The sequence below is a fragment of the Strongylocentrotus purpuratus genome, unplaced genomic scaffold (assembly GCF_000002235.5).
Source record: "Strongylocentrotus purpuratus isolate Spur 01 unplaced genomic scaffold, Spur_5.0 spur5_scaffold_18, whole genome shotgun sequence".
In the NCBI taxonomy this organism is placed as follows: Eukaryota; Metazoa; Echinodermata; class Echinoidea; order Camarodonta; family Strongylocentrotidae; genus Strongylocentrotus; species Strongylocentrotus purpuratus.
This window is the reverse complement of record NW_022145603.1, coordinates 9,709,890-9,732,586: the sequence shown is the minus strand read 5'-3', so window position 1 is coordinate 9,732,586 and position 22,697 is coordinate 9,709,890. Positions and strand designations below refer to the sequence as shown.

Sequence of the window (22,697 nt, the reverse complement as noted above, 5' to 3'; positions counted from 1 at the left end):
TAATAAGCTTCTTTTAGAAGGAAGAGTCACCAAAAAACTCGTCATCCTTTTTTTTGCTCCCCGTCTTTCCTCCAGATTAAGCGTGTGAACACTTGAAATATTGTATGAAGCCATGTTATGTTCATGAAAATGTATGATGAAAAAAAAAGAAAAGAAAAAAAAAAAGATCAGAAACCACCAGAAACCAATAAATCAATTCAAATAAAAAAAAAAATGCCTACAACACCCGGTATTCAAAGGCGGTCTCCCATCCAATTACTGACCAGGCCTATGTTCTTTGACTTCGGTGATCGGACGAGAACCGGTATGTTCAGCATGGTATTGTCGTAGACAAAAGACTCGTCAATTTAAACCTATTTAACATTAAACAATGACGTCACCATCTGATTTCTTTCAATGGGTGGTAGTAGTAGTTTCAGATGTTCATGATTATTTCAAAGTGCCCGACTGGGTGAGGAAACGGATTTAGCCCGAACGCCTCTTCTCCAACTAAGAGACTGTGTCCTCTGTAGATGGAGCTCTTGCTTCAACTATATTATTGGGGGTATCAATAATAGTCCAGAGCTGCACTTCTATGCCTTGTTGAGATCAGGTCCCCCTGGGGAGAGGAATATAACAAGCTAACGTCATATTCCAAATAAGCCTTTGAGCAAACCTAGTACCTCGACACGCGATATATAGTATTCACCTTGTCTTTGTTTATGACGTAATGGTCATCATGCGCAAAGAGTGTGCGCATTGACACTGTCTTGGAAACGGTTGCGGATAAAACATTTTGCCATAATGCTACATGGAGGATGGAAGAAAAGAAAAAGGAGGAGCCGGGCAGGGATGGGATGGGGGGGGAGGGGTGGGAGTTTGTTATAAAGGTGAAGGAGGGAAGAAGGACGGAGTTAGAGGTCGATAATAAGCTTTTTTTAGAAGGGAAGAGTCACCAAAAAACTCGTCATCCTTTTTTTTGCTCCCCGTCTTTCCTCCAGATAAGCGTGAACACTTGAAATATTGTATGAAGCCATGTTATGTTCATGAAAATGTATGATGAAAAAAAGAAAAAAAAAGATGCAGAAACCAATAAATCAATTCAAATAAAAAAAAATGCCTACAACACCCGGTATTCAAAGGCGGTCTCCCATCCAATTACTGACCAGGCCCTATGTTTCTTGACTTCGGTGATCGGACGAGAACCGGTATGTTCAGCATGGTATGGTCGTAGACAAAAGACTCGTCAATTTAAACCTATTTAACATTAAACAATGACGTCACCATCTGATTTCTTTCAATGGGGTGGTAGTAGTAGTTTCAGATGTTCATGATTATTTCAAAGTGCCCGACTGGGTGAGGAAACGGATTTAGCCCGAACGCCTCTTCTCCAACTAAGAGACTGTGTCCTCTGTAGATGGAGCTCTTGCTCAACTATATTATTGGGGGTATCAATAATAGTCCAGAGCTGCACTTCTATGCCTTGTTGAGATCAGGCCCCCCTGGGGAAGAGGAATATAACAAGCTAACGTCATATTCCAAATAAGCCTTTGAGCAAACCTAGTACCTCGACACGCGATATATAGTATTCACCTTGTCTTTGTTTATGACGTAATGGTCATCATGCGCAAAGAGTGTGCGCATTGACACTGTCTTGGAAACGGTTGCGGATAAAACATTTTGCCATAATGCTACATGGAGGATGGAAGAAAAGAAAAAGGAGGAGCCGGGCAGGGATGGGATGGGGGGGGAGGGCGGGAGTTTGTTATAGAGGTGAAGGAGGGAAGGAAGGACGGAGTTAGAGGTCGATAATAAGCTTCTTTTAGAAGGGAAGAGTCACCAAAAACTCGTCATCCTTTTTTTTGCTCCCCGTCTTTCCTCCAGATAAGCGTGAACACTTGAAATATTGTATGAAGCCATGTTATGTTCATGAAAATGTATGATGAAAAAAAAAAAAAAAAAGATGCAGAAACCAATAAATCAATTCAAATATAAAAAAAAATGCCTACAACACCCGGTATTCAAAGGCGGTCTCCCATCCAATTACTGACCAGGCCCTATGTTTCTTGACTTCGGTGATCGGACGAGAACCGGTATGTTCAGCATGGTATGGTCGTAGACAAAAGACTCGTCAATTTAAACCTATTTAACATTAAACAATGACGTCACCATCTGATTTCTTTCAATGGGGTGGTAGTAGTAGTTTCAGATGTTCATGATTATTTCAAAGTGCCCGACTGGGTGAGGAAACGGATTTAGCCCGAACGCCTCTTCTCCAACTAAGAGACTGTGTCCTCTGTAGATGGAGCTCTTGCTCAACTATATTATTGGGGGTATCAATAATAGTCCAGAGCTGCACTTCTATGCCTTGTTGAGATCAGGCCCCCCTGGGGAAGAGGAATATAACAAGCTAACGTCATATTCCAAATAAGCCTTTGAGCAAACCTAGTACCTCGACACGCGATATATAGTATTCACCTTGTCTTTGTTTATGACGTAATGGTCATCATGCGCAAAGAGTGTGCGCATTGACACTGTCTTGGAAACGGTTGCGGATAAAACATTTTGCCATAATGCTACATGGAGGATGGAAGAAAAGAAAAAGGAGGAGCCGGGCAGGGATGGGATGGGGGGGGAGGGGCGGGAGTTTGTTATAGAGGTGAAGGAGGGAAGGAAGGACGGAGTTAGAGGTCGATAATAAGCTTCTTTTAGAAGGGAAGAGTCACCAAAAACTCGTCATCCTTTTTTTTGCTCCCCGTCTTTCCTCCAGATAAGCGTGAACACTTGAAATATTGTATGAAGCCATGTTATGTTCATGAAAATGTATGATGAAAAAAAAGAAAAAAAGATGCAGAAACCAATAAATCAATTCAAATAAAAAAAAAATGCCTACAACACCCGGTATTCAAAGGCGGTCTCCCATCCAATTACTGACCAGGCCCTATGTTTCTTGACTTCGGTGATCGGACGAGAACCGGTATGTTCAGCATGGTATGGTCGTAGACAAAAGACTCGTCAATTTAAACCTATTTAACATTAAACAATGACGTCACCATCTGATTTCTTTCAATGGGGTGGTAGTAGTAGTTTCAGATGTTCATGATTATTTCAAAGTGCCCGACTGGGTGAGGAAACGGATTTAGCCCGAACGCCTCTTCTCCAACTAAGAGACTGTGTCCTCTGTAGATGGAGCTCTTGCTCAACTATATTATTGGGGGTATCAATAATAGTCCAGAGCTGCACTTCTATGCCTTGTTGAGATCAGGCCCCCCTGGGGAAGAGGAATATAACAAGCTAACGTCATATTCCAAATAAGCCTTTGAGCAAACCTAGTACCTCGACACGCGATATATAGTATTCACCTTGTCTTTGTTTATGACGTAATGGTCATCATGCGCAAAGAGTGTGCGCATTGACACTGTCTTGGAAACGGTTGCGGATAAAACATTTTGCCATAATGCTACATGGAGGATGGAAGAAAAGAAAAAGGAGGAGCCGGGCAGGGATGGGATGGGGGGGGAGGGGCGGGAGTTTGTTATAGAGGTGAAGGAGGGAAGGAAGGACGGAGTTAGAGGTCGATAATAAGCTTCTTTTAGAAGGGAAGAGTCACCAAAAACTCGTCATCCTTTTTTTTGCTCCCCGTCTTTCCTCCAGATAAGCGTGAACACTTGAAATATTGTATGAAGCCATGTTATGTTCATGAAAATGTATGATGAAAAAAAAGAAAAAAAGATGCAGAAACCAATAAATCAATTCAAATAAAAAAAAAATGCCTACAACACCCGGTATTCAAAGGCGGTCTCCCATCCAATTACTGACCAGGCCCTATGTTTCTTGACTTCGGTGATCGGACGAGAACCGGTATGTTCAGCATGGTATGGTCGTAGACAAAAGACTCGTCAATTTAAACCTATTTAACATTAAACAATGACGTCACCATCTGATTTCTTTCAATGGGGTGGTAGTAGTAGTTTCAGATGTTCATGATTATTTCAAAGTGCCCGACTGGGAGGAAACGGATTTAGCCCGAACGCCTCTTCTCCAACTAAGAGACTGTGTCCTCTGTAGATGGAGCTCTTGTTCAACTATATTATTGGGGGTATCAATAATAGTCCAGAGCTGCACTTCTATGCCTTGTTGAGATCAGGTCCCCCTGGGGAAGAGGAATATAACAAGCTAACGTCATATTCCAAATAAGCCTTTGAGCAAACCTAGTACCTCGACACGCGATATATAGTATTCACCTTGTCTTTGTTTATGACGTAATGGTCATCATGCGCAAAGAGTGTGCGCATTGACACTGTCTTGGAAACGGTTGCGGATAAAACATTTTGCCATAATGCTACATGGAGGATGGAAGAAAAGAAAAAGGAGGAGCCGGGCAGGGATGGGATGGGGGGGGAGGGGCGGGAGTTTGTTATAGAGGTGAAGGAGGGAAGGAAGGACGGAGTTAGAGGTCGATAATAAGCTTCTTTTAGAAGGGAAGAGTCACCAAAAACTCGTCATCCTTTTTTTTGCTCCCCGTCTTTCCTCCAGATAAGCGTGAACACTTGAAATATTGTATGAAGCCATGTTATGTTCATGAAAATGTATGATGAAAAAAAAAGAAAAAAAGATGCAGAAACCAATAAATCAATTCAAATAAAAAAAAAATGCCTACAACACCCGGTATTCAAAGGCGGTCTCCCATCCAATTACTGACCAGGCCCTATGTTTCTTGACTTCGGTGATCGGACGAGAACCGGTATGTTCAGCATGGTATGGTCGTAGACAAAAGACTCGTCAATTTAAACCTATTTAACATTAAACAATGACGTCACCATCTGATTTCTTTCAATGGGGTGGTAGTAGTAGTTTCAGATGTTCATGATTATTTCAAAGTGCCCGACTGGGTGAGGAAACGGATTTAGCCCGAACGCCTCTTCTCCAACTAAGAGACTGTGTCCTCTGTAGATGGAGCTCTTGTTCAACTATATTATTGGGGGTATCAATAATAGTCCAGAGCTGCACTTCTATGCCTTGTTGAGATCAGGCCCCCTGGGGAAGAGGAATATAACAAGCTAACGTCATATTCCAAATAAGCCTTTGAGCAAACCTAGTACCTCGACACGCGATATATAGTATTCACCTTGTCTTTGTTTATGACGTAATGGTCATCATGCGCAAAGAGTGTGCGCATTGACACTGTCTTGGAAACGGTTGCGGATAAAACATTTTGCCATAATGCTACATGGAGGATGGAAGAAAAGAAAAAGGAGGAGCCGGGCAGGGATGGGATGGGGGGGGGGAGGGGCGGGAGTTTGTTATAGAGGTGAAGGAGGGAAGGAAGGACGGAGTTAGAGGTCGATAATAAGCTTCTTTTAGAAGGGAAGAGTCACCAAAAACTCGTCATCCTTTTTTTTGCTCCCCGTCTTTCCTCCAGATAAGCGTGAACACTTGAAATATTGTATGAAGCCATGTTATGTTCATGAAAATGTATGATGAAAAAAAAGGAAAAAAAGATGCAGAAACCAATAAATCAATTCAAATAAAAAAAAAATGCCTACAACACCCGGTATTCAAAGGCGGTCTCCCATCCAATTACTGACCAGGCCCTATGTTTCTTGACTTCGGTGATCGGACGAGAACCGGTATGTTCAGCATGGTATGGTCGTAGACAAAAGACTCGTCAATTTAAACCTATTTAACATTAAACAATGACGTCACCATCTGATTTCTTTCAATGGGGTGGTAGTAGTAGTTTCAGATGTTCATGATTATTTCAAAGTGCCCGACTGGGTGAGGAAACGGATTTAGCCCGAACGCCTCTTCTCCAACTAAGAGACTGTGTCCTCTGTAGATGGAGCTCTTGCTCAACTATATTATTGGGGGTATCAATAATAGTCCAGAGCTGCACTTCTATGCCTTGTTGAGATCAGGCCCCCCTGGGGAAGAGGAATATAACAAGCTAACGTCATATTCCAAATAAGCCTTTGAGCAAACCTAGTACCTCGACACGCGATATATAGTATTCACCTTGTCTTTGTTTATGACGTAATGGTCATCATGCGCAAAGAGTGTGCGCATTGACACTGTCTTGGAAACGGTTGCGGATAAAACATTTTGCCATAATGCTACATGGAGGATGGAAGAAAAGAAAAAGGAGGAGCCGGGCAGGGATGGGATGGGGGGAGGGGGGGGAGTTTGTTATAGAGGTGAAGGAGGGAAGGAAGGACGGAGTTAGAGGTCGATAATAAGCTTCTTTTAGAAGGGAAGAGTCACCAAAAACTCGTCATCCTTTTTTTTGCTCCCCGTCTTTCCTCCAGATAAGCGTGAACACTTGAAATATTGTATGAAGCCATGTTATGTTCATGAAAATGTATGATGAAAAAAAAGAAAAAAAAGATGCAGAAACCAATAAATCAATTCAAATAAAAAAAAAAATGCCTACAACACCCGGTATTCAAAGGCGGTCTCCCATCCAATTACTGACCAGGCCCTATGTTTCTTGACTTCGGTGATCGGACGAGAACCGGTATGTTCAGCATGGTATGGTCGTAGACAAAAGACTCGTCAATTTAAACCTATTTAACATTAAACAATGACGTCACCATCTGATTTCTTTCAATGGGGTGGTAGTAGTAGTTTCAGATGTTCATGATTATTTCAAAGTGCCCGACTGGGTGAGGAAACGGATTTAGCCCGAACGCCTCTTCTCCAACTAAGAGACTGTGTCCTCTGTAGATGGAGCTCTTGTTCAACTATATTATTGGGGGTATCAATAATAGTCCAGAGCTGCACTTCTATGCCTTGTTGAGATCAGGCCCCCTGGGGAAGAGGAATATAACAAGCTAACGTCATATTCCAAATAAGCCTTTGAGCAAACCTAGTACCTCGACACGCGATATATAGTATTCACCTTGTCTTTGTTTATGACGTAATGGTCATCATGCGCAAAGAGTGTGCGCATTGACACTGTCTTGGAAACGGTTGCGGATAAAACATTTTGCCATAATGCTACATGGAGGATGGAAGAAAAGAAAAAGGAGGAGCCGGGCAGGGATGGGATGGGGGGGGAGGGGCGGGAGTTTGTTATAGAGGTGAAGGAGGGAAGGAAGGACGGAGTTAGAGGTCGATAATAAGCTTCTTTTAGAAGGGAAGAGTCACCAAAAACTCGTCATCCTTTTTTTTGCTCCCCGTCTTTCCTCCAGATAAGCGTGAACACTTGAAATATTGTATGAAGCCATGTTATGTTCATGAAAATGTATGATGAAAAAAAAGAAAAAAAAGATGCAGAAACCAATAAATCAATTCAAATAAAAAAAAAAATGCCTACAACACCCGGTATTCAAAGGCGGTCTCCCATCCAATTACTGACCAGGCCCTATGTTTCTTGACTTCGGTGATCGGACGAGAACCGGTATGTTCAGCATGGTATGGTCGTAGACAAAAGACTCGTCAATTTAAACCTATTTAACATTAAACAATGACGTCACCATCTGATTTCTTTCAATGGGGTGGTAGTAGTAGTTTCAGATGTTCATGATTATTTCAAAGTGCCCGACTGGGTGAGGAAACGGATTTAGCCCGAACGCCTCTTCTCCAACTAAGAGACTGTGTCCTCTGTAGATGGAGCTCTTGTTCAACTATATTATTGGGGGTATCAATAATAGTCCAGAGCTGCACTTCTATGCCTTGTTGAGATCAGGCCCCCCTGGGGAAGAGGAATATAACAAGCTAACGTCATATTCCAAATAAGCCTTTGAGCAAACCTAGTACCTCGACACGCGATATATAGTATTCACCTTGTCTTTGTTTATGACGTAATGGTCATCATGCGCAAAGAGTGTGCGCATTGACACTGTCTTGGAAACGGTTGCGGATAAAACATTTTGCCATAATGCTACATGGAGGATGGAAGAAAAGAAAAAGGAGGAGCCGGGCAGGGATGGGATGGGGGGGAGGGGCGGGAGTTTGTTATAGAGGTGAAGGAGGGAAGGAAGGACGGAGTTAGAGGTCGATAATAAGCTTCTTTTAGAAGGGAAGAGTCACCAAAAACTCGTCATCCTTTTTTTTGCTCCCCGTCTTTCCTCCAGATAAGCGTGAACACTTGAAATATTGTATGAAGCCATGTTATGTTCATGAAAATGTATGATGAAAAAAAAAAAAAAAAGATGCAGAAACCAATAAATCAATTCAAATAAAAAAAAAATGCCTACAACACCCGGTATTCAAAGGCGGTCTCCCATCCAATTACTGACCAGGCCCTATGTTTCTTGACTTCGGTGATCGGACGAGAACCGGTATGTTCAGCATGGTATGGTCGTAGACAAAAGACTCGTCAATTTAAACCTATTTAACATTAAACAATGACGTCACCATCTGATTTCTTTCAATGGGGTGGTAGTAGTAGTTTCAGATGTTCATGATTATTTCAAAGTGCCCGACTGGGTGAGGAAACGGATTTAGCCCGAACGCCTCTTCTCCAACTAAGAGACTGTGTCCTCTGTAGATGGAGCTCTTGTTCAACTATATTATTGGGGGTATCAATAATAGTCCAGAGCTGCACTTCTATGCCTTGTTGAGATCAGGCCCCCCTGGGGAAGAGGAATATAACAAGCTAACGTCATATTCCAAATAAGCCTTTGAGCAAACCTAGTACCTCGACACGCGATATATAGTATTCACCTTGTCTTTGTTTATGACGTAATGGTCATCATGCGCAAAGAGTGTGCGCATTGACACTGTCTTGGAAACGGTTGCGGATAAAACATTTTGCCATAATGCTACATGGAGGATGGAAGAAAAGAAAAAGGAGGAGCCGGGCAGGGATGGGATGGGGGGGGAGGGGCGGGAGTTTGTTATAGAGGTGAAGGAGGGAAGGAAGGACGGAGTTAGAGGTCGATAATAAGCTTCTTTTAGAAGGGAAGAGTCACCAAAAACTCGTCATCCTTTTTTTTGCTCCCCGTCTTTCCTCCAGATAAGCGTGAACACTTGAAATATTGTATGAAGCCATGTTATGTTCATGAAAATGTATGATGAAAAAAAAGAAAAAAAAGATGCAGAAACCAATAAATCAATTCAAATAAAAAAAAATGCCTACAACACCCGGTATTCAAAGGCGGTCTCCCATCCAATTACTGACCAGGCCCTATGTTTCTTGACTTCGGTGATCGGACGAGAACCGGTATGTTCAGCATGGTATGGTCGTAGACAAAAGACTCGTCAATTTAAACCTATTTAACATTAAACAATGACGTCACCATCTGATTTCTTTCAATGGGGTGGTAGTAGTAGTTTCAGATGTTCATGATTATTTCAAAGTGCCCGACTGGGTGAGGAAACGGATTTAGCCCGAACGCCTCTTCTCCAACTAAGAGACTGTGTCCTCTGTAGATGGAGCTCTTGTTCAACTATATTATTGGGGTATCAATAATAGTCCAGAGCTGCACTTCTATGCCTTGTTGAGATCAGGCCCCCCTGGGGAAGAGGAATATAACAAGCTAACGTCATATTCCAAATAAGCCTTTGAGCAAACCTAGTACCTCGACACGCGATATATAGTATTCACCTTGTCTTTGTTTATGACGTAATGGTCATCATGCGCAAAGAGTGTGCGCATTGACACTGTCTTGGAAACGGTTGCGGATAAAACATTTTGCCATAATGCTACATGGAGGATGGAAGAAAAGAAAAAGGAGGAGCCGGGCAGGGATGGGATGGGGGGGAGGGGCGGGAGTTTGTTATAGAGGTGAAGGAGGGAAGGAAGGACGGAGTTAGAGGTCGATAATAAGCTTCTTTTAGAAGGGAAGAGTCACCAAAAACTCGTCATCCTTTTTTTTGCTCCCCGTCTTTCCTCCAGATAAGCGTGAACACTTGAAATATTGTATGAAGCCATGTTATGTTCATGAAAATGTATGATGAAAAAAAAGAAAAAAAAGATGCAGAAACCAATAAATCAATTCAAATAAAAAAAAAATGCCTACAACACCCGGTATTCAAAGGCGGTCTCCCATCCAATTACTGACCAGGCCCTATGTTTCTTGACTTCGGTGATCGGACGAGAACCGGTATGTTCAGCATGGTATGGTCGTAGACAAAAGACTCGTCAATTTAAACCTATTTAACATTAAACAATGACGTCACCATCTGATTTCTTTCAATGGGGTGGTAGTAGTAGTTTCAGATGTTCATGATTATTTCAAAGTGCCCGACTGGGTGAGGAAACGGATTTAGCCCGAACGCCTCTTCTCCAACTAAGAGACTGTGTCCTCTGTAGATGGAGCTCTTGTTCAACTATATTATTGGGGGTATCAATAATAGTCCAGAGCTGCACTTCTATGCCTTGTTGAGATCAGGCCCCCTGGGGAAGAGGAATATAACAAGCTAACGTCATATTCCAAATAAGCCTTTGAGCAAACCTAGTACCTCGACACGCGATATATAGTATTCACCTTGTCTTTGTTTATGACGTAATGGTCATCATGCGCAAAGAGTGTGCGCATTGACACTGTCTTGGAAACGGTTGCGGATAAAACATTTTGCCATAATGCTACATGGAGGATGGAAGAAAAGAAAAAGGAGGAGCCGGGCAGGGATGGGATGGGGGGGGAGGGGCGGGAGTTTGTTATAGAGGTGAAGGAGGGAAGGAAGGACGGAGTTAGAGGTCGATAATAAGCTTCTTTTAGAAGGGAAGAGTCACCAAAAACTCGTCATCCTTTTTTTGCTCCCCGTCTTTCCTCCAGATAAGCGTGAACACTTGAAATATTGTATGAAGCCATGTTATGTTCATGAAAATGTATGATGAAAAAAAAGAAAAAAAAGATGCAGAAACCAATAAATCAATTCAAATAAAAAAAAAAATGCCTACAACACCCGGTATTCAAAGGCGGTCTCCCATCCAATTACTGACCAGGCCCTATGTTTCTTGACTTCGGTGATCGGACGAGAACCGGTATGTTCAGCATGGTATGGTCGTAGACAAAAGACTCGTCAATTTAAACCTATTTAACATTAAACAATGACGTCACCATCTGATTTCTTTCAATGGGGTGGTAGTAGTAGTTTCAGATGTTCATGATTATTTCAAAGTGCCCGACTGGGTGAGGAAACGGATTTAGCCCGAACGCCTCTTCTCCAACTAAGAGACTGTGTCCTCTGTAGATGGAGCTCTTGTTCAACTATATTATTGGGGGTATCAATAATAGTCCAGAGCTGCACTTCTATGCCTTGTTGAGATCAGGCCCCCCTGGGGAAGAGGAATATAACAAGCTAACGTCATATTCCAAATAAGCCTTTGAGCAAACCTAGTACCTCGACACGCGATATATAGTATTCACCTTGTCTTTGTTTATGACGTAATGGTCATCATGCGCAAAGAGTGTGCGCATTGACACTGTCTTGGAAACGGTTGCGGATAAAACATTTTGCCATAATGCTACATGGAGGATGGAAGAAAAGAAAAAGGAGGAGCCGGGCAGGGATGGGATGGGGGGGGAGGGGCGGGAGTTTGTTATAGAGGTGAAGGAGGGAAGGAAGGACGGAGTTAGAGGTCGATAATAAGCTTCTTTTAGAAGGGAAGAGTCACCAAAAACTCGTCATCCTTTTTTTTGCTCCCCGTCTTTCCTCCAGATAAGCGTGAACACTTGAAATATTGTATGAAGCCATGTTATGTTCATGAAAATGTATGATGAAAAAAAAGAAAAAAAGATGCAGAAACCAATAAATCAATTCAAATAAAAAAAAAATGCCTACAACACCCGGTATTCAAAGGCGGTCTCCCATCCAATTACTGACCAGGCCCTATGTTTCTTGACTTCGGTGATCGGACGAGAACCGGTATGTTCAGCATGGTATGGTCGTAGACAAAAGACTCGTCAATTTAAACCTATTTAACATTAAACAATGACGTCACCATCTGATTTCTTTCAATGGGGTGGTAGTAGTAGTTTCAGATGTTCATGATTATTTCAAAGTGCCCGACTGGGTGAGGAAACGGATTTAGCCCGAACGCCTCTTCTCCAACTAAGAGACTGTGTCCTCTGTAGATGGAGCTCTTGTTCAACTATATTATTGGGGGTATCAATAATAGTCCAGAGCTGCACTTCTATGCCTTGTTGAGATCAGGCCCCCCTGGGGAAGAGGAATATAACAAGCTAACGTCATATTCCAAATAAGCCTTTGAGCAAACCTAGTACCTCGACACGCGATATATAGTATTCACCTTGTCTTTGTTTATGACGTAATGGTCATCATGCGCAAAGAGTGTGCGCATTGACACTGTCTTGGAAACGGTTGCGGATAAAACATTTTGCCATAATGCTACATGGAGGATGGAAGAAAAGAAAAAGGAGGAGCCGGGCAGGGATGGGATGGGGGGGAGGGGCGGGAGTTTGTTATAGAGGTGAAGGAGGGAAGGAAGGACGGAGTTAGAGGTCGATAATAAGCTTCTTTTAGAAGGGAAGAGTCACCAAAAACTCGTCATCCTTTTTTTTGCTCCCCGTCTTTCCTCCAGATAAGCGTGAACACTTGAAATATTGTATGAAGCCATGTTATGTTCATGAAAATGTATGATGAAAAAAAAAAAAAAAAAAGATGCAGAAACCAATAAATCAATTCAAATAAAAAAAAAAAAATGCCTACAACACCCGGTATTCAAAGGCGGTCTCCCATCCAATTACTGACCAGGCCCTATGTTTCTTGACTTCGGTGATCGGACGAGAACCGGTATGTTCAGCATGGTATGGTCGTAGACAAAAGACTCGTCAATTTAAACCTATTTAACATTAAACAATGACGTCACCATCTGATTTCTTTCAATGGGGTGGTAGTAGTAGTTTCAGATGTTCATGATTATTTCAAAGTGCCCGACTGGGTGAGGAAACGGATTTAGCCCGAACGCCTCTTCTCCAACTAAGAGACTGTGTCCTCTGTAGATGGAGCTCTTGCTCAACTATATTATTGGGGGTATCAATAATAGTCCAGAGCTGCACTTCTATGCCTTGTTGAGATCAGGCCCCCCCCCCCCCCCCCCTGGGGAAGAGGAATATAACAAGCTAACGTCATATTCCAAATAAGCCTTTGAGCAAACCTAGTACCTCGACACGCGATATATAGTATTCACCTTGTCTTTGTTTATGACGTAATGGTCATCATGCGCAAAGAGTGTGCGCATTGACACTGTCTTGGAAACGGTTGCGGATAAAACATTTTGCCATAATGCTACATGGAGGATGGAAGAAAAGAAAAAGGAGGAGCCGGGCAGGGATGGGATGGGGGGGAGGGGCGGGAGTTTGTTATAGAGGTGAAGGAGGGAAGGAAGGACGGAGTTAGAGGTCGATAATAAGCTTCTTTTAGAAGGGAAGAGTCACCAAAAATTCGTCATCCTTTTTTTTGCTCCCCGTCTTTCCTCCAGATAAGCGTGAACACTTGAAATATTGTATGAAGCCATGTTATGTTCATGAAAATGTATGATGAAAAAAAAGAAAAAAAAGATGCAGAAACCAATAAATCAATTCAAAAAAAAAAAAAAAATGCCTACAACACCCGGTATTCAAAGGCGGTCTCCCATCCAATTACTGACCAGGCCCTATGTTTCTTGACTTCGGTGATCGGACGAGAACCGGTATGTTCAGCATGGTATGGTCGTAGACAAAAGACTCGTCAATTTAAACCTATTTAACATTAAACAATGACGTCACCATCTGATTTCTTTCAATGGGGTGGTAGTAGTAGTTTCAGATGTTCATGATTATTTCAAAGTGCCCGACTGGGTGAGGAAACGGATTTAGCCCGAACGCCTCTTCTCCAACTAAGAGACTGTGTCCTCTGTAGATGGAGCTCTTGCTCAACTATATTATTGGGGGTATCAATAATAGTCCAGAGCTGCACTTCTATGCCTTGTTGAGATCAGGCCCCCCTGGGGAAGAGGAATATAACAAGCTAACGTCATATTCCAAATAAGCCTTTGAGCAAACCTAGTACCTCGACACGCGATATATAGTATTCACCTTGTCTTTGTTTATGACGTAATGGTCATCATGCGCAAAGAGTGTGCGCATTGACACTGTCTTGGAAACGGTTGCGGATAAAACATTTTGCCATAATGCTACATGGAGGATGGAAGAAAAGAAAAAGGAGGAGCCGGGCAGGGATGGGATGGGGGGGGGAGGGGCGGGAGTTTGTTATAGAGGTGAAGGAGGGAAGGAAGGACGGAGTTAGAGGTCGATAATAAGCTTCTTTTAGAAGGGAAGAGTCACCAAAAACTCGTCATCCTTTTTTTTGCTCCCCGTCTTTCCTCCAGATAAGCGTGAACACTTGAAATATTGTATGAAGCCATGTTATGTTCATGAAAATGTATGATGAAAAAAAAAAAAAAAAGATGCAGAAACCAATAAATCAATTCATATTAAAAAAAAAAATGCCTACAACACCCGGTATTCAAAGGCGGTCTCCCATCCAATTACTGACCAGGCCCTATGTTTCTTGACTTCGGTGATCGGACGAGAACCGGTATGTTCAGCATGGTATGGTCGTAGACAAAAGACTCGTCAATTTAAACCTATTTAACATTAAACAATGACGTCACCATCTGATTTCTTTCAATGGGGTGGTAGTAGTAGTTTCAGATGTTCATGATTATTTCAAAGTGCCCGACTGGGTAAGGAAACGGATTTAGCCCGAACGCCTCTTCTCCAACTAAGAGACTGTGTCCTCTGTAGATGGAGCTCTTGTTCAACTATATTATTGGGGGTATCAATAATAGTCCAGAGCTGCACTTCTATGCCTTGTTGAGATCAGGCCCCCCTGGGGAAGAGGAATATAACAAGCTAACGTCATATTCCAAATAAGCCTTTGAGCAAACCTAGTACCTCGACACGCGATATATAGTATTCACCTTGTCTTTGTTTATGACGTAATGGTCATCATGCGCAAAGAGTGTGCGCATTGACACTGTCTTGGAAACGGTTGCGGATAAAACATTTTGCCATAATGCTACATGGAGGATGGAAGAAAAGAAAAAGGAGGAGCCGGGCAGGGATGGGATGGGGGGGGAGGGGCGGGAGTTTGTTATAGAGTTGAAGGAGGGAAGGAAGGACGGAGTTAGAGGTCGATAATAAGCTTCTTTTAGAAGGGAAGAGTCACCAAAAACTCGTCATCCTTTTTTTTGCTCCCCGTCTTTCCTCCAGATAAGCGTGAACACTTGAAATATTGTATGAAGCCATGTTATGTTCATGAAAATGTATGATGAAAAAAAAAAAAAAAAAAGATGCAGAAACCAATAAATCAATTCAAATAAAAAAAAAAAAAATGCCTACAACACCCGGTATTCAAAGGCGGTCTCCCATCCAATTACTGACCAGGCCCTATGTTTCTTGACTTCGGTGATCGGACGAGAACCGGTATGTTCAGCATGGTATGGTCATAGACAAAAGACTCGTCAATTTAAACCTATTTAACATTAAACAATGACGTCACCATCTGATTTCTTTCAATGGGTGGTAGTAGTAGTTTCAGATGTTCATGATTATTTCAAAGTGCCCGACTGGGTAAGGAAACGGATTTAGCCCGAACGCCTCTTCTCCAACTAAGAGACTGTGTCCTCTGTAGATGGAGCTCTTGTTCAACTATATTATTGGGGGTATCAATAATAGTCCAGAGCTGCACTTCTATGCCTTGTTGAGATCAGGCCCCCTGGGGAAGAGGAATATAACAAGCTAACGTCATATTCCAAATAAGCCTTTGAGCAAACCTAGTACCTCGACACGCGATATATAGTATTCACCTTGTCTTTGTTTATGACGTAATGGTCATCATGCGCAAAGAGTGTGCGCATTGACACTGTCTTGGAAACGGTTGCGGATAAAACATTTTGCCATAATGCTACATGGAGGATGGAAGAAAAGAAAAAGGAGGAGCCGGGCAGGGATGGGATGGGGGGGAGGGGCGGGAGTTTGTTATAGAGGTGAAGGAGGGAAGGAAGGACGGAGTTAGAGGTCGATAATAAGCTTCTTTTAGAAGGGAAGAGTCACCAAAAACTCGTCATCCTTTTTTTTGCTCCCCGTCTTTCCTCCAGATAAGCGTGAACACTTGAAATATTGTATGAAGCCATGTTATGTTCATGAAAATGTATGATGAAAAAAAAAAAAAAAAGATGCAGAAACCAATAAATCAATTCAATTAAAAAAAAAATGCCTACAACACCCGGTATTCAAAGGCGGTCTCCCATCCAATTACTGACCAGGCCCTATGTTTCTTGACTTCGGTGATCGGACGAGAACCGGTATGTTCAGCATGGTATGGTCGTAGACAAAAGACTCGTCAATTTAAACCTATTTAACATTAAACAATGACGTCACCATCTGATTTCTTTCAATGGGGTGGTAGTAGTAGTTTCAGATGTTCATGATTATTTCAAAGTGCCCGACTGGGTAAGGAAACGGATTTGGCCCGAACGCCTCTTCTCCAACTAAGAGACTGTGTCCTCTGTAGATGGAGCTCTTGTTCAACTATATTATTGGGGGTATCAATAATAGTCCAGAGCTGCACTTCTATGCCTTGTTGAGATCAGGCCCCCTGGGGAAGAGGAATATAACAAGCTAACGTCATATTCCAAATAAGCCTTTGAGCAAACCTAGTACCTCGACACGCGATATATAGTATTCACCTTGTCTTTGTTTATGACGTAATGGTCATCATGCGCAAAGAGTGTGCGCATTGACACTGTCTTGGAAACGGTTGCGGATAAAACATTTTGCCATAATGCTACATGGAGGATGGAAGAAAAGAAAAAGGAGGAGCCGGGCAGGGATGGGATGGGGGGGAGGGGCGGGAGTTTGTTATAGAGTTGAAGGAGGGAAGGAAGGACGGAGTTAGAGGTCGATAATAAGCTTCTTTTAGAAGGGAAGAGTCACCAAAAACTCGTCATCCTTTTTTTTGCTCCCCGTCTTTCCTCCAGATAAGCGTGAACACTTGAAATATTGTATGAAGCCATGTTATGTTCATGAAAATGTATGATGAAAAAAAAAAAAAAAAGATGCAGAAACCAATAAATCAATTCAAATAAAAAAAAAAAAAAAATGCCTACAACACCCGGTATTCAAAGGCGGTCTCCCATCCAATTACTGACCAGGCCCTATGTTTCTTGACTTCGGTGATCGGACGAGAACCGGTATGTTCAGCATGGTATGGTCATAGACAAAAGACTCGTCAATTTAAACCTATTTAACATTAGACAATGACGTCACCATCTGATTTCTTTCAATGGGGTGGTAGTAGTAGTTTCAGATGTTCATGATTATTTCAAAGTGCCCGACTGGGTAAGGAAACGGATTTAGCCCGAACGCCTCTTCTCCAACTAAGAGACTGTGTCCTCTGTAGATGGAGCTCTTGTTCAACTATATTATTGGGGGTATCAATAATAGTCCAGAGCTGCACTTCTATGCCTTGTTGAGATCAGGCCCCCTGGGGAAGAGGAATATAACAAGCTAACGTCATATTCCAAATAAGCCTTTGAGCAAACCTAGTACCTCGACACGCGATATATAGTATTCACCTTGTCTTTGTTTATGACGTAATGGTCATCATGCGCAAAGAGTGTGCGCATTGACACTGTCTTGGAAACGGTTGCGGATAAAACATTTTGCCATAATGCTACATGGAGGATGGAAGAAAAGAAAAAGGAGGAGCCGGGCAGGGATGGGATGGGGGGGGAGGGGCGGGAGTTTGTTATAGAGGTGAAGGAGGGAAGGAAGGACGGAGTTAGAGGTCGATAATAAGCTTCTTTTAGAAGGGAAGAGTCACCAAAAACTCGTCATCCTTTTTTTTGCTCCCCGTCTTTCCTCCAGATAAGCGTGAACACTTGAAATATTGTATGAAGCCATGTTATGTTCATGAAAATGTATGATGAAAAAAAAAAAAAAAGATGCAGAAACCAATAAATCAATTCATATTAAAAAAAAAAATGCCTACAACACCCGGTATTCAAAGGCGGTCTCCCATCCAATTACTGACCAGGCCCTATGTTTCTTGACTTCGGTGATCGGACGAGAACCGGTATGTTCAGCATGGTATGGTCGTAGACAAAAGACTCGTCAATTTAAACCTATTGAACATTAAACAATGACGTCACCATCTGATTTCTTTCAATGGGGTGGTAGTAGTAGTTTCAGATGTTCATGATTATTTCAAAGTGCCCGACTGGGTAAGGAAACGGATTTGGCCCGAACGCCTCTTCTCCAACTAAGAGACTGTGTCCTCTGTAGATGGAGCTCTTGTTCAACTATATTATTGGGGGTATCAATAATAGTCCAGAGCTGCACTTCTATGCCTTGTTGAGATCAGGCCCCCCTGGGGAAGAGGAATATAACAAGATAACGTCATATTCCAAATAAGCCTTTGAGCAAACCTAGTACCTCGACACGCGATATATAGTATTCACCTTGTCTTTGTTTATGACGTAATGGTCATCATGCGCAAAGAGTGTGCGCATTGACACTGTCTTGGAAACGGTTGCGGATAAAACATTTTGCCATAATGCTACATGGAGGATGGAAGAAAAGAAAAAGGAGGAGCCGGGCAGGGATGGGATGGGGGGGAGGGGCGGGAGTTTGTTATAGAGGTGAAGGAGGGAAGGAAGGACGGAGTTAGAGGTCGATAATAAGCTTCTTTTAGAAGGGAAGAGTCACCAAAAACTCGTCATCCTTTTTTTTGCTCCCCGTCTTTCCTCCAGATAAGCGTGAACACTTGAAATATTGTATGAAGCCATGTTATGTTCATGAAAATGTATGATGAAAAAAAAAAAAAAAAAAGATGCAGAAACCAATAAATCAATTCAAATTTAAAAAAATGCCTACAACACCCGGTATTCAAAGGCGGTCTCCCATCCAATTACTGACCAGGCCCTATGTTTCTTGACTTCGGTGATCGGACGAGAACCGGTATGTTCAGCATGGTATGGTCGTAGACAAAAGACTCGTCAGTTTAAACCTATTTAACATTAAACAATGACGTCACCATCTGATTTCTTTCAATGGGGTGGTAGTAGTAGTTTCAGATGTTCATGATTATTTCAAAGTGCCCGACTGGGTGAGGAAACGGATTTAGCCCGAACGCCTATTCTCCAACTAAGAGACTGTGTCCTCTGTAGATGGAGCTCTTGTTCAACTATATTATTGGGGGTATCAATAATAGTCCAGAGCTGCACTTCTATGCCTTGTTGAGATCAGGTCCCCCTGGGGAAGAGGAATATAACAAGCTAACGTCATATTCCAAATAAGCCTTTGAGCAAACCTAGTACCTCGACACGCGATATATAGTATTCACCTTGTCTTTGTTTATGACGTAATGGTCATCATGCGCAAAGAGTGTGCGCATTGACACTGTCTTGGAAACGGTTGCGGATAAAACATTTTGCCATAATGCTACATGGAGGATGGAAGAAAAGAAAAAGGAGGAGCCGGGCAGGGATGGGATGGGGGGGAGGGGCGGGAGTTTGTTATAGAGGTGAAGGAGGGAAGGAAGGACGGAGTTAGAGGTCGATAATAAGCTTCTTTTAGAAGGGAAGAGTCACCAAAAACTCGTCATCCTTTTTTTTGCTCCCCGTCTTTCCTCCAGAAAAGCGTGATATTTTTTTCCTATGAGGGAATATGAAGAGGGGAAAAAAGAGAGAAATAAAATTAAAAGGGTAAGAGAAGGATGTCTCCATGTCTAGGTCATCACATTGTCTACAACTCCTGCATCGAATGTATGTTAATTATGCATTCAATATGTTTGTTTAAATTCAATATATTTGTTTAATATCGTTTATTATCTGTATAAATTATATACACTTGAAATATTGTATCAAGCCATGTTATGTTTATGAAAATGTATGATGAAAAAAAAGAAAAAAGCTGCACTTCTATTCCTTGTTTACAGAATGAAAAACCGAAGCCTAAACCGAAGCCTAAACCTGCTTCCAACCAGCCAGAGTGGTGGACCAAGGATCCTTACTCCATGTTAACGTTATCAAATTGGCAACACACTGAATAGTCGGTTATTTCGCATTTGTCAAGTAGGAGAAACAAAGAAAGGTCATCAGCCAAAAATAAGGATAATAGTTGCGTTAAATGAAAACTGGTGGGAAAATGGAGGAACTGGTATGAATTATTGTAATCTAATGTCAAAGGAATGAAAAATATAGTAAAGGGGTGAAACTTTTCTATTGACTATGTCTGATAAGTGTCACGTTACACACAACAATATAACTTTGCGTTATGTTGTATAGTGTTTTCTTCGCCTTTTGTACATTTTTACTTTTTAAAGTCTGTTGTTCTATTTTCAAGATGACGTTTCAATACGTGCTGAGGTAGTGCTGAACAGTTCTGGGGCCCGTTTCATAAAACTTTTTATCTATAACAAATGCTAAATTTCTATGACAAATTTGCTCTCAGCCAATCAGATGCCATGATCTCAGTAGCTTATAACAGTAGCTTGTAACATGTTGTTGATAACAAGTTTGATGAAACAGGGTCCTGTTTCATTTAATCTCCTATATATTTCTATCAATATTTTATCATCAGTTCACTACACGCCAGATTGATGATCGAACCCTGAGAAAGGTGGAGATCGTGAAGGATGGACCGCTTGAGATGTACCTCGAGGGGGGCTCAATTACACCCCTTCTTGGGAGAGTGGTTGTGGCAGAGGTACTTGAGGACGGTGCTGCTGCTAAAAGTGGTATGTTTGACGTCATTTTGTGAACCAGGGTCTTTTAAAGCCCCACTGCGCTGCTTATAGCTACTTGCGCCCTCTACAAACGATGCCTAATCGGTGCCTGTTGGTCCCCCGTGACCCCCTCCTGTCAGTGACCTTGCAGGGAGGTCTTATCCCCCTGGCTAAACTAGTGCAGACGGGCTTTAAAGAATTGCAATGAATCGCAACTTATTTACGACTGATATCAATCGCAGCTATATCTAAATAAGAGATATAGGAGAGTGAAAACTTGTGATTGATTGGAGGACTTGCCATTGATTCGGATCAAGCACAACACGATTTTTATAAGACTGGTCCCAGATAAGGATGTGATACTGGGCACCCTGATATAAAGTGTTGCGATTGATTTGAATTGATCACTCGCTATTAAATTAATCGTAAACTTTGTGCAACCGCCTGTATCTCTGATGTACGTGTACATAGTGAGATTGATTTTAAGTTACCGTCAATTAATTTGTTATTTCATGCACAACTTGTCTTTATATAATTATGCTCTTCCGGACACTATCATGAATGTAACTTTCTCTCCCTCTACTTCCTCTCTGTCCCTTTTCTTCCTATGCCATTTGTGTACTTTTATTCCTTCCTCTCTTTACTTGTATGCATCGCTGACTATTGTATGAATTATTATTTTAATTTTGAAGAGGACGTCACTTCAAGCTTATGCTTTAGCCGACCCCTTTTCTATCATATACCATGTAATTATCACACATCTAAAGTATTACGGTGGTAAATATAATATATGTTGATGTATAGGCCTATATGGAATAAATAAACATCACATCAAAACAAATCAAATCAAATCAAATTTTGATTAATCAAAATCCGTTTATAAGACGAGGTCCGGGGTCAGATGGAATAAAGTTCTTTCACAGTAGGCCCCTACCCCGAAAACAACATGTAGCCTTAGTATGTAATCACTGTGGCGGATTTCGTTCACGCCCACAATGTGTGCACCATCTCCCGTGGGGAGTATTCATATCATAAATACTATAAAGGCCCATGGTAATTACGATCAGAATGATTTCCACCATCATACCAGGTACCAATTACTCTCCTGAGTATGGAGCGGCAAATATAGATTAATGCCTTGGCAATCATTAAAAGTGACGTACCAGGGCTCGAATCCACGACAATCCGCATCTCCCAGATGAGTGTCATCAAACCACCCGACTCATTAAAGGGCCTCTCTAACCCAACTAACATAGCCTTTAAAAACATGAACACACCTCTACTTATTACTATGCCAACCTTTGATTTTTAAGAAAGTCTCTAAATTGACTAAAAAATGATAATAACCATAACCATAATAAACCAAGAAATCCCCTGCAGTGACGTCATAATTATGCTATTGCGCAATACAGCTCCGAAACTGGGCTTTTTTTGAGCGTTCTGAGTCGTCATTTCTAAATCTATATTCCAGAATTGTTTATGATCTCCAAGAAATATCATTGTCATATTCGGAATCTCCGTCAAAAATTATTCTACATATCTTTTTTTTCATTTTGTTAGCCCGTTTTGGTTAGAGTGGCCCTTTAAATCATTTCTCATTGCAATATTAAAGGAGCCATTAGCAAGGGGGATCAGATCTTAATGCTAGAGGGAAAGAAGCTGATTGACGTCCCCTTGGAAACGGCGCAGTTGACGTTCAAAGACTACATGAAGGGAAAACTTGACGTGAGTATCATTAACGCAAACATCAAAAAGTAAAATAATCCTTTCACACGAAGCGCCATTTTGAATGCGTTGTTACCTGTGCTAATCAAGGCAGTTATAATAATAATAATAATAATAATAATAATAATAATAATAATAATAATAATCTTTTAAAGTCCACTCTAAATTTTATTAAACCGAAACGGAAATTTTTTATACCCAATTGATCGTGAGCCCGGCAGCCACTGAGCAGCGCCAGATCGACGTTGCTCTATCCCTTATACTGTTGAACGCCAAACAAGGTAGCAGCAACTCCCATCTGTTAACGT

General features: G+C 41.8%; 1 protein-coding gene and 22 pseudogenes across 1 annotated transcript in view; 1 reads left to right on the top strand and 22 right to left on the bottom strand.

Annotated features, from left to right (window-relative positions):
* The window catches only part of LOC115925507, a 27,754-nt gene extending 5,332 nt beyond the window's left edge, over window positions 1–22,422 (top strand). Inside the window, exons 5-6 of the mRNA XM_030989495.1 lie at window positions 20,520–20,676; window positions 22,277–22,422. Of these exons, the coding sequence (XP_030845355.1) occupies window positions 20,520–20,676; window positions 22,277–22,422 (303 nt within the window). The remainder of the gene's footprint in view (window positions 1–20,519; window positions 20,677–22,276) is intronic.
* Window positions 215–332, bottom strand: LOC115925745 (annotated as a pseudogene).
* Window positions 1,097–1,215, bottom strand: LOC115925634 (annotated as a pseudogene).
* On the bottom strand, window positions 1,982–2,100 carry LOC115925632 (annotated as a pseudogene).
* LOC115925631 lies at window positions 2,866–2,984 on the bottom strand (annotated as a pseudogene).
* On the bottom strand, window positions 3,750–3,868 carry LOC115925629 (annotated as a pseudogene).
* On the bottom strand, window positions 4,633–4,751 carry LOC115925628 (annotated as a pseudogene).
* Window positions 5,519–5,637, bottom strand: LOC115925627 (annotated as a pseudogene).
* On the bottom strand, window positions 6,403–6,521 carry LOC115925626 (annotated as a pseudogene).
* On the bottom strand, window positions 7,288–7,406 carry LOC115925625 (annotated as a pseudogene).
* Window positions 8,171–8,289, bottom strand: LOC115925624 (annotated as a pseudogene).
* On the bottom strand, window positions 9,055–9,173 carry LOC115925623 (annotated as a pseudogene).
* On the bottom strand, window positions 9,938–10,056 carry LOC115925622 (annotated as a pseudogene).
* On the bottom strand, window positions 10,822–10,940 carry LOC115925620 (annotated as a pseudogene).
* On the bottom strand, window positions 11,706–11,824 carry LOC115925619 (annotated as a pseudogene).
* LOC115925618 lies at window positions 12,594–12,712 on the bottom strand (annotated as a pseudogene).
* Window positions 13,492–13,610, bottom strand: LOC115925617 (annotated as a pseudogene).
* Window positions 14,379–14,497, bottom strand: LOC115925616 (annotated as a pseudogene).
* LOC115925730 lies at window positions 15,269–15,387 on the bottom strand (annotated as a pseudogene).
* Window positions 16,150–16,268, bottom strand: LOC115925615 (annotated as a pseudogene).
* On the bottom strand, window positions 17,038–17,156 carry LOC115925729 (annotated as a pseudogene).
* LOC115925614 lies at window positions 17,922–18,040 on the bottom strand (annotated as a pseudogene).
* On the bottom strand, window positions 18,806–18,924 carry LOC115925613 (annotated as a pseudogene).
* Window positions 22,423–22,697: the final 275 nt, after the last annotated feature.